The sequence below is a fragment of the Haemaphysalis longicornis genome, unplaced genomic scaffold (genome assembly GCF_048455015.1).
Source record: "Haemaphysalis longicornis isolate Haplotype H1 unplaced genomic scaffold, Haemaphysalis longicornis Haplotype H1 scaffold_26, whole genome shotgun sequence".
NCBI classification, from domain to species: Eukaryota; Metazoa; Arthropoda; class Arachnida; order Ixodida; family Ixodidae; genus Haemaphysalis; species Haemaphysalis longicornis.
Genome location: NW_027526319.1, coordinates 3597166 through 3615353, shown reverse-complemented (window position 1 = coordinate 3615353; position 18188 = coordinate 3597166). Strand labels below are relative to the sequence as shown.

The 18188-nt window shown below is 44.3% G+C and overlaps 1 protein-coding gene across 1 annotated transcript in view; it reads left to right on the top strand.

The window, feature by feature from the left end:
- The first annotated feature begins 11431 nt into the window (after window positions 1-11431).
- The window catches only part of LOC144172811 (glucose dehydrogenase [FAD, quinone]-like), a 65481-nt gene continuing 58724 nt past the window's right edge, over window positions 11432-18188 (top strand). Inside the window, exons 1-2 of the mRNA XM_077701437.1 lie at window positions 11432-11568; window positions 14064-14250. Coding sequence (XP_077557563.1) covers window positions 11557-11568; window positions 14064-14250 — 199 coding nt within the window. The 5' untranslated portion in view covers window positions 11432-11556. The remainder of the gene's footprint in view (window positions 11569-14063; window positions 14251-18188) is intronic.

The window sequence follows — 18188 nt, the reverse complement described above, 5'->3', positions numbered from 1 at the left end:
GCCACTGTCTAGATGACTCAGTAAACAACTTAATGGTGCAATCACTACAAATTTTGGGGAAAATACAGTTATTACTACTACTACTTCTTGGGAAGCTTCTTAACAATACAATGACAGTGCTGTTGCGGTATATACATCCCGAGGGAAAATCCCATGTACAGGAGTGGTTCTACCAATTTTTACTGGTTGGTGCCTGCGGTACCGAAGAATCTCCAACATTGTCGTACCCCATATCACCAAAAGACGTGGTGTTACGGTTTCAGTACCCTCGATCTCCCGTACGGCGGACGCCCGTACCCATTTTTATTTAGGTCGGAGAACCTCCGGCTCCAGAGGAACTTACCACATCTGCCTCAGTGGTAGTGCGCATCCAAGCCCTTCACATCCTGCCGAGACAGGGGGCGCTGTACCCTTTAAACTGGTTGGTACCCAGCGGTGCCAGGCCCCACCCGAAGGGGTTCGAAGAAAGCGCGCAATGGACTCGAAGCTACTCCAAAACAGGCTCAAAACAACCGTCGCTAAAGCAGACGACAAAGCTGTACCGCCAGCACGGCCACCGGCGCGCAGGCACCTCCTCGCGGGGAACGCTGGGTAAAGTCACCGCGCCATCCAGAGTGTGCTCCGTGAGTAAACCACCCCTCCCTCCAGCCCCTGCTTCCGCCGCGTTGGGAGTTTATTGACCCACATGCCGTGAAAGAACCGTTGGCTGGTAGAGGTAGAAAGCTTTGCATTAAAAAGCAATTGCTTTTGCAGTAGGCCCGCCCATTCGCTTCTTGGACGAGGTGGACGCCATGTAGTTCTGTAGAGCGAGAGAGCATCACTTCTACATCCCCAATTTTTTTTTTTCTTTTACTTCCACTTCCCCTTCTACTTGAACAGTTTCTCTGACCAGACTCTAATTAACTGGGGTGTCCCTCAGGGATCAATTTTCATGACCTTTATTCTTCTTCGTATATGTTAATGACCTGCCTAATGTAATAATGGAAGGCCATTCTGTATGCTGATGGTACAACTATCTTTTCGTCAGACAACAAAAATGATGAGCTCACTATTAATTTAAACAATGATCTTATTAATGTTGGCATCTGGTGCCAATGAACCAAATCAGAATAAAAAAAGCTAATTTCATGGTTCTGGCTCTCGCCCCAGCGAAGGTGTCGCGATACCACTCATTCGGTTCGAAAACATTAAAATTCACACTTATAATTCAATAACGTTTCTTGGCGTTGTACTAGACAAGCACTTAAAATTTGCCCTGCATATAAAAGAATTCACGTCTAAAATTGCCTTTGGTATTCGCATCTGGATCAGAACGCGCCGTTATTTTGCACTGCGTAATCTTTGTTCATTTTATTGCTAATTTATTTATACCCACCTGATATACTGCCTGTCATCTTGGTGTACCACATACAAAACTCATCCCTTGCGCCTTCACCAACTGCAAAATCAAGCACTGCGGGTAATTATGTTAACTACGTTTATAGCACCTGTCCTACATTGTCACCGTGACCTTCACATTCTGCAAGTGATGCGTGAATTTGAACTGAAAATAAACACGCTAATATTTTGTTCTCAGGGTGAGCACCGATATCAACCAGCTGTTTATTAGAAATTCTACCTGGTTTTTAGTTCAGTTTAGCCTATTACTTCCCCATGTGAGAACCAACTAAGGGAAACTGACAGCTTATTTCTCAGCAGTCTCTTTGCGGAACTCATTACATTTCAACATTAAATAACACAGCTCTCGGTCATCTCGCCACCATTTGGAAATATCGTTTTTTTGTAAACCGCAGCAGTGATTTTTTTTCACTTTCTGTTCTTTTATGTCCGGATGTGTTCTTCATCCACTAATATTGTATTATGATTTCACATATCATACGGTTTTTAAAGATGATAGTCTTTCTTGGGCTACTTAAACCCAGAAATTTTGGTCTGTCTGTATGTCTGTCTGTCCGTCTGTCTGTCTGTAACTCGATTCAGCCACCCGGCCAAAGTAAACTGCTTACTGCGCAATAGTCTTATATACTCACAGCCAAATGTAAACGTCTAAGCCTGGTTTATATGTTCATACTTGTCAACTTTGTTGTACAAGAACAAGACATTACGCAAATATAAGACAGGAAATTAGTACACAAGGGAAATTTACAGTGCTCCTTTATTAAAAAATTCATGGATGCTTTGTTTTTCGATAAAAAATGACATTCTACATCTACTGAAGAAAACCGCCGCCTCCTGGTGGCATATGAAAAATCACGCGGCAACAGCAACGAAAGGTTGCACTATCTAGGTTCCACGTTCTGCTTGGAACGCACGTGGAGCACGGCCACGCGGATCTATAAACCTTGTAGTTGGCCGCCTACATTCACGCGCGTCTCCGCCGTACTGCAGCGCTGGCATCGAGGAACCCGGCCTGTAGCAGTGGAACGCGGTAAATTCAAATCGCCTTGCGCAAACCTTTAGTGTGTTTACCTTGGGATGAGCGCGACGGTACAGAAACAGCAGGAAAGGTGAGCGGGAAAGCAAGGGCGGGGGGGGGGGGCATTTTTTTGGCAAATGTCTACAAAGACTATCGTCTTTTGACGACATTTGCAACGAAAGGAGCAGATACGCGGCCAATTTTTCTTTGCTTTTGTATCTGTATTAAGCTTATTTCTAGTTCTTCTAACAGTTCTGTTTCTAGGTTTCTATTCAATTTGCAGGGTATTGCTCTCTTCCATTCCTAACCTACCTATTTTTAGCAATGTACCATTTATGATTTCCCAAAGGAGGTCCCCTGACAGTTTTCCTTCTTTATTCCCTTCTGTGCAACATATATGCATGCTCACTTGTATGCAAAAGTTCACTTTGAAGTATACCACCAAGGTGAAGGTCTGACAGAAATGTATAACAAAACCACCGTATGCTTGACATTGAAAGTAGCGCTGCCGAAAAAAAAAGAGAATACGTCATTTCGTGGCTATATACGTCCGAATGAGTGATAGGCCAGCTGTTGCAGACGAGCCTATGTGCTCCTATAAAGAACACAGGTGCCGGGTACATATCAAGCACCTGAATCAAGGGCACCGGCTTGTAATGCTGACAGCCAACAAGTAGCGTTGCTGGTCAGAACCTGTATGTCAGTGCGTGACGCGTCTCGGTCAAGGTGAAAGTTGAAAAAGTTCCACGCGAGTAAGTAAGCCCGTAGTTAGGCAACACGAACCATTTTCGATGAGGGACTCTACGCAGCATTGAGAGCACGCCGCCTGCCATCGTAAGCATCAAAGCGGCACGCCTCCAGATCGGGCGTTTCCACTTGCATTTATTTTAGTGAAGCGACTATCACTTTCGCGCTTGCGCGTGTGTTGCTTGATCTCAGAGATCGGAGCCCCTTGTGTAGGGCGCTCGGCAATCAGGGGGGCAGCTTCAACGACGGAATAATGTACATAATTGCGCTGTCGTGATGTGGGTTAAATGTAGGAAAAATATCGCTACTAGGACAAGAATAAGAAGAACATTTAAACAATCTATCCATAAATAGGTAGATGAACAGTGATCGGAGAAAGAAAAAAAAATGGTGGGCGACTACGACCTCCCTAATGCATTATTTGGGCGCCGCAGCGGTGCGCCGAGGCAGCACTCACTCGTGGGTTCTCTTGACGGCTGTGATCATGGGCCTCGGCGTCGGCGGCGCGAAGTGTGTCTCAGTAAGCGACCGCGAACTGCGTCTTAAGCGAACGCATATCACAGTCACGCGCACTCTCCCCTTACGTTTTCGCCAAGGAGTCGCGCCGTCGAGCACCCCTCACGTTTTCGCCAAGGAGTCGCGCCGTCGTGCAGGTCGTGCGGGCACAGCATACTGCCCTCTCCTGTTCCCCACCGCACACTTTCGGAGAGCACTGGCCCGCGCCGCCACGGCGAACCACCCTATTCGGCTATTTCCACAAAATGTTGGCAATTTCTCAGCTAAGCTTGAATCCACCTAATTATTTGTAAATTCACACCTTACCCATGCGATTTATTTTGAAGTTTCGCCTGACATACCCTGCCGAAAGCTTTTGCTAATTTAATGAAACAACATGAATTTGTTCTCTTTAATTTAAAGCTGCAGCAAAGTAGTGAAATGTTTCAAACAACTGTGTCATAGTCGAAAAGGCGTCGGCGAAAACCATTTTGTTTGCTGTAAAAGAGGTTGTTATTTTCGAAGTACGCAACAAGATGTTTACCAATTATGTGCTCCAAAATTCTACACACTGTGCATGTAATGGAAATGGGGCGATAGTTTTCAACCATCAGCTTGTCTCCAACTTTGGGCACGGGCACAATCCTTGCTAGCAGCCAATCACTCGGTACAGCACCAGTTTCCAATGACGAGGCAAAATATCGACTAAGAATAATGCAACCCATTCGCAATAGCGCTTTAAAACTTCATTCGGTATTTTATCAGGTCGTGAAGAGTTCTTGTTATTTAATTATTTCAATTATACCTTTCTTAAAGATAACAATGTCATTTTCGTAATGTCTACCATGTTCTTTATTTATCGAGGCCATGTCCGTTGGGCTAGTATATGTACTGTTAAAGAAATTGTTAAAAGCTTCAGAAACTGAAACTGGTCACTGCAAATCTTTCCATTTAAAAGTACACTGGTTGTAGCCGGCTTTGACCCAACCAAGTATCTCCGAAACTTCTGAGGTGAATTTTTCAAATAATCAGCCATCGTTGTCGAAAATAATGTTTTTTAGCAGTTTTTAACTCCTTTCGTACCTGGGTACTAAGCGTAGCGATGGAAACAGAGTTTCTCGGTCTTTTTTGTCGTGCCCGGCACAGTCGGCGTTTCAAATAAATATTATGTCGATGATGGAGGCGAAGAGCAAAAACGCCCGTGTGTACGAGAATTCGGCGCACGTTAAAGATCCCCAGGTGGTCAAAATTAATCCGGAGCCCTTTACTACGGCGCGCCTTTACTACGGAGCCCTTTACTACGGAGCCCTTTACTGTCGGCGCGTTAAACCTACACACAAAACACAAGTTAGCCTGAATGGGAGTTTCTTGGCTGGAATACGTCTTTTAAACTCCTCACGACAGGCGGCCTGCTCCCACGTGTGGTAGTATGATGGTGGAAAAACTGCTAGTTTACACCGGGGGCCACAAGCCGTCGTAAATAAGCGCATTTACCACGGTTGTACCTCTTCAAAAAACGCAGTATCTGGCTGTGATTACTGCGTTGGTCCTAATGGGAGTATTAAAAACTCCCACGCCACCTCCATTTCCTTCTCCTCCTCCTTCACCCTTTTCCTCCTCTACGCGTCCTTACAAAATGGCCGCCAGTTGGTGTCGTGTGTCGTGTGAGCTCCAGCGTCCCCGAAAATTTATTGCCAGTGTGAACTTGCGGCCGGACGAACGGATGTGAAGTGCTTCCCAACAACCGAAGCTCGCTGCGAACATTGTGGGACCAGCCTCGACTGACGTGCGACGGACTGCAACGTCGCCTCCGTGTCACCGACCTTCGAGCCGACGGAATACGCCAGCGAGCCGACGCGAGGCTTAAATGCAGTGATCGCTGAGAGTGGCTCGTTAAAAACAACGCGGTTGTGCCTCTGCGAGGTGGTTCAAGGTAAGATTTCCACGTTTTTTATTGTACGCAACATTTTGGGAGACTTGTGCTTCTCCTAGCGTAAAATAAACTCAACGTGTTTCCCGCGCCACTGCACGGGCGATTCTCCGCCACTGGAGGTGAGCGTTTTGCGTGAAAGACGGCACCATGCCCGGAACGTCATTGGGGAGGCGGAACGGTATGTAAGCAATGCGTATTTGCGCGGGTCTCGAGCAGAACACTCACTCATTCACACTCGCAAGCAGAATGAAAACTGTCCGAACTCTGGACGGCTGTTAGGTGTTTTTGTTAGGCTGTGTCTGTGGCTTACTGGCAGGCGAGGGTGAAGTTGGCCGGTCAAACGTCGCAGGGCGGCCGCTTTTCTTGAGAAGTAGGTGTGGTGCCAGCCGCGCCTGCTACGAGGGGGGTGACTGCCGCGTGCCGCCGCGATTAATTGCTTTCACTGGAAAGGGAAAAGGTCGGGGCCCCGTGGGAGCTCTCCGTACGCTAGGCGCGTGTAACTATAACCAGCAAACGCCATTCGAGGGAGCATTCTGTAGAGTCGACAGACGACTGCTTATTTTATTGTTATTTATTTTTTTTTTGAAGGGGGGCACGCGCAGGCGTCACACCGACCGAAATTTTTCCTTAACTTTCGGTGAGGGGAGAGAGGGGCAGTGCGGGGTGTAAAACCTGAAGCTCGTTCCCAGAACACTACACGCAAGGAAAAGAGGGAAAGGAAGCATTTTGAGAAGTTGGTCGCCACAAGGGTCGCGCACCTTTTTGAACAGCAGAACACTTCGTTTTGACGAACTAGTGATCGCAGGTGTCTCGGACAGAAGTGCAATTTTGGCGTAACTTTGCGGACACAAGAGTGACAAGTTCAGCGTCTTTACAGTGCCGTTTCTTTTTTTTTTTTTTAGGTCAGATGCCCAATATGCTTATGTATTTGTTACCGCAGATTTAAAGCGTTTTGCTATCCCTCTAATTAATGTGCTGCTGTGGCTTCCAGGAGAACGTGCCAGGGGGTGCGGCAACGTCAGCGTTTGGGAGGCAGGTGCAAGCAAACAGCGCATCGACGACATGCTGACCTCATGGTTTTCAAATGGCTTAAATTTTTTTCGTTGAGGAGTGTTGTAGAAGATAAAGTTCTTACCAAGATACGTTGTGTTCTCGATGTAGGTGTTTTGTTGATTCAGTGTTTTTATTGTCCTATTAACGTGTTCACACGTATATCGTATTCATGTAATTTTTATGCAATAAATGACTGTGCAGAAAACAAACTTTTCACGTTTCGCCATTCAACGTTTGAAGCGGAAAAAGACTAGAAATTACGTGATCCCCAACGAAAAATAAAAATGCGGCCTGTGCCCTTATTAAGAACTCCCAAATGCAGTAATAAATTCCACTGCAGCGCATATATATGAGGCGCACAAAAACACACAAAAAAAACCTCGAATGCAGGTCAACACTGCTCCCAATGCGCCCCCTGAAAACTCCCAGTTGGAGGAAACAATTCACTCCCAATGGTACCCCAGGAAACTCCCATTGTAGTGGCAGTAAAATGAATCTCCCATATGCTACTGAAAAAACTGCCGAAATAATGGGAGTAATGCGAAACTCCCATTGGAAGGAGTTTTGAAAACTCCGAATTGGTACTGAGTTATAACACAAGCCATTTACTCCCATTCCGGCCTATTTGTGTTCTGTGTGTACAATTAATCAAATAAATGTCGATTAATTCATGGGTTTCTTTTTTGTAAGCACTTCTTTCTTCTCGGCACAAAACGAGATAAGCATTCAATTACAGTACCTGTGAAGTGTTCCCAAAGTTCCTGCAGGTTATTCCCTCTGGGCATCTTATCAATAGCAGTTTCTAGTAAACCAAGAATGGATGTGTCATCGGCTCGTTTGAAATTGTTAACTTTTACGATTGGATTCTTTACTACGCCCTTATTAGCAATTTTAACCATGGTCACGACAATCTTATGGTCAGAGATGCCTTCCTCAATTTGGACTGTGTATTGAAATGTTTCGTCTGACAAAAATAAGAGGTCCAGCAAACTCTGGCACTGTCCTTGTATTAGCGTGGGGCTGTCAACTACCCGAATAAGACGGTGTCTTGCCATAGTTTCCAATATGCATTCCGCGTGAGGCTTCTCTAAAGGCCCAGGAATGCGTGCCTCCCAATGTATTCCAGCCACGTTGAAATCCCCCAGTCTAATTATCCTTCTTTTGGTACTAGTTCAGGCTGTTAAGTGATCATCTATTTTTTGAATTAATTCGACAGGGCTTCCCGGAGGCCTCTAAATGACGCCAATTATTACTGCTGTTTGATCAAGAAATATTTTGCACCAAACACTTTCGTGGTCATCTAAAAGGGGTGACTGCTCATACTTGATGGAACCTTTAATCAGTAAGGCCACACCACCCCCTCTTGTTGCCCTATCTTTACGAATTACGCCGTATGGACTAAGAAATACTTCGTCATTCGTAATTTGTTCGTTTTACCATGTCTCAGTTATGGCAATTAAATCACGATCATGCTGCAACGATACGCATTCTAATTCTTCAAGCTTGTTCACTACGCTTCGGGCGTTTATGTTTATTAGCTTAATTCCATTGCTCGCCTGCTGCCAGCCCCGATCCCTCGAAGCAGTTCCATTATCACGGCGCATTCTGGCCTGAGCATTAGACTGCTTGTCCACGTGTACATTGTACCGTAAATATCAAGCTTGTCGTGAACAAGCTGGAATTTCGCTCCCTCTTTCTTATCTTTTTGGGCTGACTGCCAAAGTAACCTCCGCTTTTCAAGAGTTTCCTGTGAGTAATCATGGGATACACTGATCTTTGATCCTTTCAGTTTTCACACTGGTTGAATATCGCAATTTGTTCGCTATAGTCATGAAGCCTCGTAATAATAGCTCTGTCTTTGTTGGCCTTCTTTCAACCAAGCCTATGAATTCGCTCTACGGATGACACAGTGGCACCAAGACGTTCAGTGAATCCGCTTTTTAGCATGTTGTCCTGTATGTCTTCTCGCGTTTCGTTCTCAGTTTCCGGAATACCAAAAACAATCAAATTATTCTGTCGGGCTATATCTTCCATTGTAGTTATTCTTTCCTGCTTGCACTGGACAGTTCGCTCTCTGTTGCGGACGGTTTCTTCAAGGCCAAGGAGCCTTCCACACTGGTCCGCCAGGGAATGAATTTTGTCCTCAATATTAGCAAGCCTGGCCTCCATTTGATTTTGGTTGTCTAAAAGTTTTTGAAGGAGTTCCCCTTCGGTCGCTTAGGCAAGACGACGGCGACGTGGTTCTGCCCAGAGACGGGCGACAAAGGGCTGTGCCCTAAAATGGCGCTTAACAGCAATACGGCTGCCCTTGTTGAAACAAGGCGCAATTTTTAATGCCGTAGCGCAATCTATCGCATTAAAAAAATTGTCGATGTTGGATGTCTACTCTCTCAGAACAAGCATTGCACCTCGAAAGTGCAAACTTCACCCAGATCCTCCTCCTACTAAAAAATATATATATTTTTTTCAATGATATTCACCCACCTGATCCCGCCAGAGGGCCTGCGAGTGTTATACAAATCAACACATTTCACTCGACAAACCTCACATACTGAAATAATTTTGGGCCAAGCTGAGAGGGGATATTGGCGTAAGAAACAGGGAAACCTATATTCGCAGGAACACTTGGCCTGGCAAGGTTCTGTGCTTGATTTTGTTACCTCGCCGTCTCATCGTCAAGCGAACAAAAAATACCCGCAAATATAGCATTGATTTTCCTTGAAGGTACCGCGATTCTAAGCCCCGTGATATTTTTGCATAGCCACCGTCAGGGTACAAGCGGCGCTTCGAGACCAAGTTGGTGTAAAAACGTATTTTACCGAGGCCTAATAAAGCTATCAATGTTTGATAAGGGCTTTATTTTCATACATTTTAGGCCCTCAAATCAAAACTCCTAAAACAACTCAATTTACGCATGATTCTTTAAAGTACGACGAGTTCTTCACAACAGTATATTCTTGTGCGCGTGCTTCCTTGCTTATGTACCGAGCATCTGCCTGCCTTCCAATCGTAAGGCGAAACCGAATCGCGAAACAAATCGTGTCAAGCGGCAAGAAGCCAAACCCCTTCAAGAACGTGAGGCGTAAGCAACAAGTTTCAGTGATTCAATACAGATATGAATGTTTCTCACTCTAACGCCTCTGGTACTGCCTAAGTTTCCTCGTACAGCCCTAGGACTTCGGCTTAGATTACATGGCAATAATCGTGTGGTCGTAGAAGGTAATTTCAATGCAAATATATATCGGTGCTGGAGAGGAATTGGTTTACAGGTGTTGTATCAGGCATTTGGCTAGCGACCCCACCTTGACTGCAGAGCTGACCAACCAGCCGAGAGCATGCAACCATCGATTTGGTACCAACCAAGAATTTGGTTTGAGAAAAGTGGCGAGGCAGTGGAAGTGGTAAGCGAACGGGTCTACGTAGGCCAAGTTGTGAACCCACATCCCAACCATGAGGGAGAGATAATTATAAGGATAAGAATGGGGTGGAGTGCATTCGGCAGAAATTCTCTAATAATGAATGGCAGCCTACCATTGTCCCTGAAGAAGAAAGTGCATGGCAGCTGCATCATACCGGTACTCACCTACGGGGCTGAAACTTGGAGGCTCACTAAGAGGGTTAAACTTACATTGAGAACGACTCAGCCAGCAACGGAACGGATGATGACAGGTGTAACATTAAGGGACAAGAGAGCAGAGTGGGTCAGGGAATAAACGCGTCTTAAAGACATAATATTTGAAATTAAGAAGAAAATGGACGTGGGCAGGGCGTGTAATGCGAAGGCAAGATAACCGTTCGTCATTAAAGGTAACAGAGTCGATCCCTTGAGAAGGAAAGTGTAGAAGTTAGAAGGCAGAAAGTTAGATGGGCAGATGAGATCAAGAAGTTTTCCGAGATAAGTTGGTTGCAGTTAGCACAGGACCGGGATAATTCGAGATTAATGGGAGAGGCCTTTGCCCAGCAGTAGGCGTAGATAGGCTGGTAGTGATGATGATGAGGAGGAGGACTGTGTGCAGCCACTATTTGGCTGATTAGTCTATTCATGCCTACAACAATAAACCCAATGTGACCACTGCTACTAATTGGCAATGACTTTGCGGCAACGCTACTCATTTAAATTACGATTGCGGAATTTCCTTTGAAGACATACTCTAGTTACAGCTCAGGACGGTAAAATTTGTGGTTCCTGTATAGTATTTTAACCTGGTGGTGCGCTGCCTCAGACACCCAGCGAGCAGAAATTGGGAAATGGTAGTTGTCCTCTTTTCACCCTAGTTAATTGCTTATTTTTAGTTACCACAGGCGCATACGTTCACTAACACGGCTGCCTAGAGCCCTTTCAATTTCCGCCGTTTGCCATTGCGGGCGTACTTATATCTGCGCAATTTTTCCCCGGGCAAGGCGGAAGCCTTGGATAAAATTCGTCATCGATTTATTGCACAAGAATATTTGAATTTCACCCGTTCTGAAATGCTTTGATGTGCACGAAGTTATTCAAACTAAGTTCTGAGCTCTTTCTTTATATGTCTTCAATTTTCAGACAAAAATTCGCTTGCCTCATAGCAATATGCAGTTAGCCTAATTGCAATTTGTTTGTTCTACACAGCTGTATGCAAATATACTCCGACTCAGGGCATTACAGCAGAAGGTTTAGCTGCCAACGTATTAATGCATTTTTGAATGTCAATGCCTTTAAGAATAACTTAGGTATTTCACTGCAGTTGGAGGAGGCTCGGCCGGGTGTGTCTTAGCCAACCGGCTGTCGGCGGATACCACGAAAAGCGTGCTTCTCGTCGAGGCAGGCGGAGTCGAGGACGCCTTGATTCAGGTTCCCATCGTGGCACCGCTCCTAGTCGGAGGGAAATACGACTGGGTATACAAAACGGAACCCCAGAGAAACGCCTGCCTCTCTATGGTAGACAAGGTGTGTATTCTAAAACCGCTTATTAAAACACTATAGGCTTACAAATGTGGTCGGTTGTATGTACTTCCACTTAAAGACTGGTCCTATACTTCTTGTAGTATTTCATGATGACCTGTTACAAAGAAACTCTTCGCGCCTTCCTTTCGGCACTGAAGGGCAATAATAGAAAAGGTATAACCTGATTAGTTTGATTACTTAAATGACGAAGAAAAATACAATTTGGGAGTTTTTCTGGAGCGGTAACTATTTGTAAAACTGGGAATACGGATGTTGAATTCTCATTTTATTTATTCCAGCTTGTAGTACTAGCAGTTCTGTTGTAGCAAAAAGTTGGATACTTCTAAAACAGGTGCAACTGTTTTAATTTTGCCGGTGCGGTGACACAGGCCTGTTCAATTTATATTTTAATAAAGTCTACGCTGACTCGGCCTACACTCGGGACGTCATCTCCAAATGGACAACGCATAGGCACCTTGCTAGTCCTCGGTGCCCCTACTGTGGCAGCAACAATACACCGAACCTTTTCCACCTCATCTGGGATTGTTCAGCTTACTCGACTGAGCGCGACCAGTTCCTTAACACACAAGTACTCCCGACGACTTCTGAAGAACACGTCCAACACGTCAGAGACAACCCCCAAATTTTACAGAAAATTACAGAATTCGGTCTCAAAACAGGTCTCTATAAAGTAGTATGATGGCGAATCGTTCATTCACTCTCTAGATGTCCCCCCAAACACACCCTTTGTGGCTCCTGAACGGCTCCTTTCGGATGCCCCAATCATCGTCGCATTTGAGTGTCCTGGTCACAACTTTACCTGTGCATATCGTGCTAAGTGAACGCTCACAGTGCAGTGCAGACTTTATATGAACAATCTTCCCCTCCCCTTTTCCCCGTGTCCCACAACAGGGCCTATTGACCTCCTCCTATAATAAAGTCATTCATTCCATTCCACCCTGAAACAGGTGGTACGAAGGACTCGCTATAACTGTGTCTCAGAGTTTCTACTGCCTGTGTTGTAATGCTCTTTTATTCAAAAGCAGGCTTACAGTATGTTTATTGAATAAACACAAGATCTTCGAAAAGATGGTTTAGGTGGAAAATATCTGAATCTGTAAAGCGCGGGGAACCGTTTGTGTTTTTGTACATACTTTATATATTTTATATTTCGTTAGACTTATTTATGAATGGGTAGAAATGAACATTTGGCAACAATGGCCGCAATAACAAACAAAGAATTAGAATAAAAAACTTTATTCTGGAATAACCGCAAAAGCTTATCGAAGGTGTCGAAACTATTTTCGTCTTTTTCGTGTTTTTTACCCAAACATCTTTAAATAGGTTTTTGCTGTATTTTGTCCCATCTCTTAGCTGGATGACATATGAACAAGGTTTTATGTACTTTGATGTATGAGAACAAGAACTACCGTCATTCGAAGTGCCCTAGGAGCGATAGTTGTTCATAGTGCGGGAAGTTGAAAAACGAACTTCGGATATTGTGTTTTCTAGTACGCGCGCAAGCCATTAAAGTCGCACGCCGTTCAACAAACGATTTTGTCCTTTAAGCGTGTCTCCTCTTAAATATGCACTTTGACCGATCAGTAATTAGCACTATTTCAGTGCTAATTAGTACTAAGTTAGTGCTTGTATGCATATCTGTTTCTTAAGGAACCTCTGTCCACGCTTAAAAGAACAGAAATTTGGTTAGAGAAGCTCAACTGGTCCTCCGCCTTCACAGAGCAAAATGGCTGAAGATTTTCCGTTCCGGCGTTTGTCGCGTACTTTTGGGTATATCCGTCGTCGTTGAATGCAACGTCAAAAAACAAAGGCGCCCTTCACGGTCACCTTCCAATGCACACCGCTGACCTCCCACTGACTTTAAATTCTGCTCACCGGTGCACCACTCGTAGAACTTTGAAAATCTCTGTTTCCTGGGGTTATTCATACCGTTATGTGGTCTCCCGGAGTCTGTTCGCGAGAGAATTGGTTCAAAATGTTATATTTTGTTCTGCGGACTCGGGAGTGTGTAATAACCGCTCACTCCAAGGCCATGGTTTAACAATTGGCTATTTTGGATCACAGTTTTGTGATCAGTACGTTTGTCTGTATCGCGAGGGAAACTCACGATATGCCATACACATCATACACCATAACCTATATGATTAGATCATGTTGGTTTCTTTTCCTGTCTCAGTATAGACAATGCAAGGTAACTTGAATTGATCAGAGCAGAAAGAGTAACACCGTTATATATAACATCTGCAGAATGGTCACTACAGCCATTGATACTTCTATCCCAATGACAAATTTTGGCAATTTTATTGGATTTAGGCAGTTACCTATCAGCACTTCTGGCAAAATGTTTACGCCATCAACCATATCTGGAACTTATCTACCAAGACTCATTTTTCTTAGCTTGGTTTTCTTTACAACCATCCAAGATCAATGAGCCTAAAATTGCATTTACTCATTATCTTGCCGTTTTCTTCCCCCAGAGGTGCAACTGGGCTCGTGGACGTGCCCTTGGAGGCTCTAGCTCTATAAACTTCATGTTCTACGTGCGGGGGAACAAAAGGGACTACGACAACTGGCAGGACAATTTCGGGGCATATGGCTGGTCCTACGAAGACGTGCTTCCGCACTTCCGGAATATCGAGACATCCTACGTGCCCGACCATGACGGTTAGTGCCGCGCCGGATGTGTTGGGCGCCCTTGAAGATCATTCTCAATTTCGCATTTTCGCTGCTTTGTTTGAATCACTGTGCAATGTTCTTAGTTGAGGAAGACTACAAATAATTTGTATAGTTGGCCATTCGGCCAAACGCTTCCTCCAAAGTATTTTTTGAATCTCTAACACACTACTTCACATTAGAAGAGAGGGATAGAAAAAAGTGTTTATCTGTTGAGAACCTCAGCCACAAGGAAAAAGATGGCTTTTTTCGAACACTTCAGCGCCAAAAGGCTGTTATGAAACTAACTGAGCCGGAATCGCGTAGCTTTATTCTCAAGAAAGAAAAATTAGAAATTAATGCCTCAACCGAGAGGTATACATACATACATACATACATACATACATACATACATACATACATACATACATACATACATACATACATACATACATACATACATACATACATACATACATACATACATACATACATACATACATACATGCATGCATGCATCCATCCATCCATCCATCCATCCATCCATCCATCCATCCATCCATCCATCCATCCATCCATCCATCCATCCATCCATCCATCCATCCATCCATCCCTACATACATACATACATACATACATACATACATACATACATACATGCATACATGTAATGGAAAAAACGGATGCTTACAAAATTTTGTTCTATGAAGGTGGGACTGCGTGGAGTTCAGGGATCTTGTTTGATTGCATGGTTACCTGATGAAAGCCCATTTGCACGCGGGTATTATTGTAGATTTCATACATCCTTCCTTTAGGGCATAAAAGCTTAGAGATTCTCCAGACGGGATTATATTCTTAGCATTGCAACAGTGGTATACAATTCACAATCTTATTTACATGGCCAGACACGTCAATTATACGGTTAAAACAGCGCTTCATCGAGGACTGGCGTATATGTGTACTTATTTGCCTGTCCTCGTTTAAGCGCTGTTTTCACCGTATAATGAAGAACCAAATAGCCCAAATTGAAACCTTATTTGGTCACCCAAAACTTTTATGAACAATCAAGCATATATAGCTATATGCATTGTGGGCCGAGGAGCTAAAAACTTTTCGCTAAAACGCAAAGGAAGTACAGATGAAGCAGTCACATCTTTTAAACCCGGGTCTCCGAGTTATAAGGTTTACGACATCCGCGCAGTCAGGATTACGCCACCATAATACCATTACATAATTTGTCGAGGACACAGAACGCCTTTTTAGGCAATATATATACATACTAGGGTGTCCAAACGGAACTTAACCAAACTGAAAACCGGAACTGAACCGGTATTTTGGCCGGACTGAACCTGAAACCGAACCATTATTTTTTGAGCAAGCTGAACCGAACCGGAACTGAACCGAAAAAAGAAATAACGGTTACTGGTTCATGCCGAGACGGTTCGACCCTTCGTTGCTAATATTGCACAGTCAATGAAATTAGGCCTTTTTTTTCTTTCACGTCCCATCAACTTCATACCCACTCGCACACTTTCCCCTCCAGGCAACTGAACATAATCACGCTCTATGTAATAACAGAGGAACTGAACGAGCACGAATGTAGCAATGTTCTGGTGCTGCTGGAAGCGCGAGCGTAGTTCAAGCTGACCGAATTATTGTCATTCTAGGCAGCTTGCAAGGGATATAAAATGAATTTGCCCTTCTCTCCTTCCCTAACTGGGACTTTATTGGAGCAATGAAGCTGCAAGAGTGCTCCACTGCGCAACAGCGAAAGCCCACAACCGATTAGTGCAAACTTTATGCATTTCATTAACTGTTTAAAAGGTCTGACACTTGCAAATTGTTAATATTGACAAGTGTGACCGCAGGAGCTCCTCAGTGGCTAAGCAGTTTGCTTCGGACCACAAGTGGCCTCGATCTCCCTTCCCAACGACCGTTTTTCTGAGGTAGATGGAAATCGTGAACTTCCGTGTATCGAGATTTTGATCCACGTTTATTATCAGCACCTCATTAAAATAACTATGCCGGCCTGCAACATAAGCTTCGCCTCGGAGCAGAAATATAGCACGGGGCATCAAACGCGCCAGTTTTTTTAATGTATTTACACGAAAAAAAAACAAGAAAGGAGAATCACGTTGTTTTACAATATTACGCAAAATTGAGTAAAACCAAATGAGTAAAAAAAAGCACCAAAACGTAAATATTTCTCTATAGTTTTTTCCCCTCCCTTTCACAACCAAACGTGTCATAAATGCGACGTATGTCAGTTCCGTGGTCAGTTTTTGAGGAAAGTATAGGGGACAAGATCCGTTTTTTTACACATGCAAATAACAACAGATATGTCAGGGAAAACTGTTAAGGTGCGCAGTTGATCCCTTGGTAAATAATTCCAGCCCTGGACCTTGTCTTGGAAGCAGAAACAGTAATAAAGCAGATGACACGTGCAGAAAGGCAGTCCGGTACCTCACACTGTCCTATTCACCTAGCGATCATCTTTACGGCTTGTTCTGTAGTTTTGTCTCTTTCAGATGTGATTTTTTTCGAAGGTGCACTTGTATTGACTTCCCAACTCGTTATATTACTTCTGCTACTCGTTCCGGAGGGGAGTACCGATTTATTGGTTTTAGGGTTTAACGCGCCGACGCACCGCAGGCGATGAGGCGCGCCGTAGTTGGTGGCACCGGATTATTTCCACCACCTGCGGATCTTTAACGTGTGGCAAAATGTCGAACACACGAGCGTTTTTTGCTTTTCGCCTCCATCAGAACAGCGGCCGCCGCTGCCCGGTATCGAATCCGCGACCTCGTGCTCAACAGCACAACGCCTGAGCCACTGAGCCACCGCGGCGGGTCGGCGGGGAGTACTGCTGTGGACGAATTAAAGAGCTTCTACCCTAAAAAGCCTCATCTCATGCTCCGCGCGTCATATTTTCCTTTCATTTTGTAACAGCATCATCTGTTATATGATTGTGCAATGTAGCACACGGAACGATGGCAAGGGGTCAGGTTGTACGATGATATACTGATTGTAATGCACACATCCGGTGTAGCTATCGAAAAAGAATTGCAGTGGTCAGAGCAATAATGCAGTTACCGAGCGTTAACTAAAGCTTACTTTTAACAAAAGTGTGGCTAACACATTCGATAAGGCGACAGCTAACAAATTACGCAGGCCTAAATTTAAGGCTTCAAGGTTAGCGTGATAGGCGACTCCATAGCGACGATTGCGATTTCAACAAAAAAGAAAAGGGCAGAAAATATACCCCACCGTGAAATCTTTTGGCGGTGGCTTTATGAATAGTCGCTAGGACAAGATAAAGTCTGGGCGAGAAAGTAGGTGGGAAATCGTCACCACCTCATCTGTTTTTCTAATATCTCGTAATTGTCGAAAGTTTGCTTTGCAACTGCGCAACTGCCCTTGGGGAACAGCAGCATTTTCAATTTTTATTTGTATTTTGATTTGACTGTCGATTTAAACTACTGAATGTTTTTTTTTAATTGCAGTGATAATTCAACTCATCTAACCGGTTCGCGAACTGGTTCAAGCTCCCGAACCGGATCGCGAACCGGTTTGGTACGTTATTTTGTCGAACCGGAACTGAACCGGAAAAAAATGATTTCGCGTAAACCAGAACCGTAACCGAACCGGTATTTTTTTCGGTTCGACACACTGGTACATACCCAGAAAGTTTTACTATATTTTTATGGTTTTTGGCTTCCAGGGCATAAAATATATATGTAAATATTTATGATTCGCCTAAAACCATAAGGTACTGCTTAACCCAATTCCTCTCCTTTTTAACACAAGCCTCTTCCTAGATCATCTGCAGAATCTACATTCTTCCTACCTTACCAACATCCGAAGTAGAAAGTGCAGTTTTCAAATTTTGCGGAACAGTGTCTCCAAAGGTGTACGATGAGAAAATAACGTCTATGTCTCCACTTCACTGA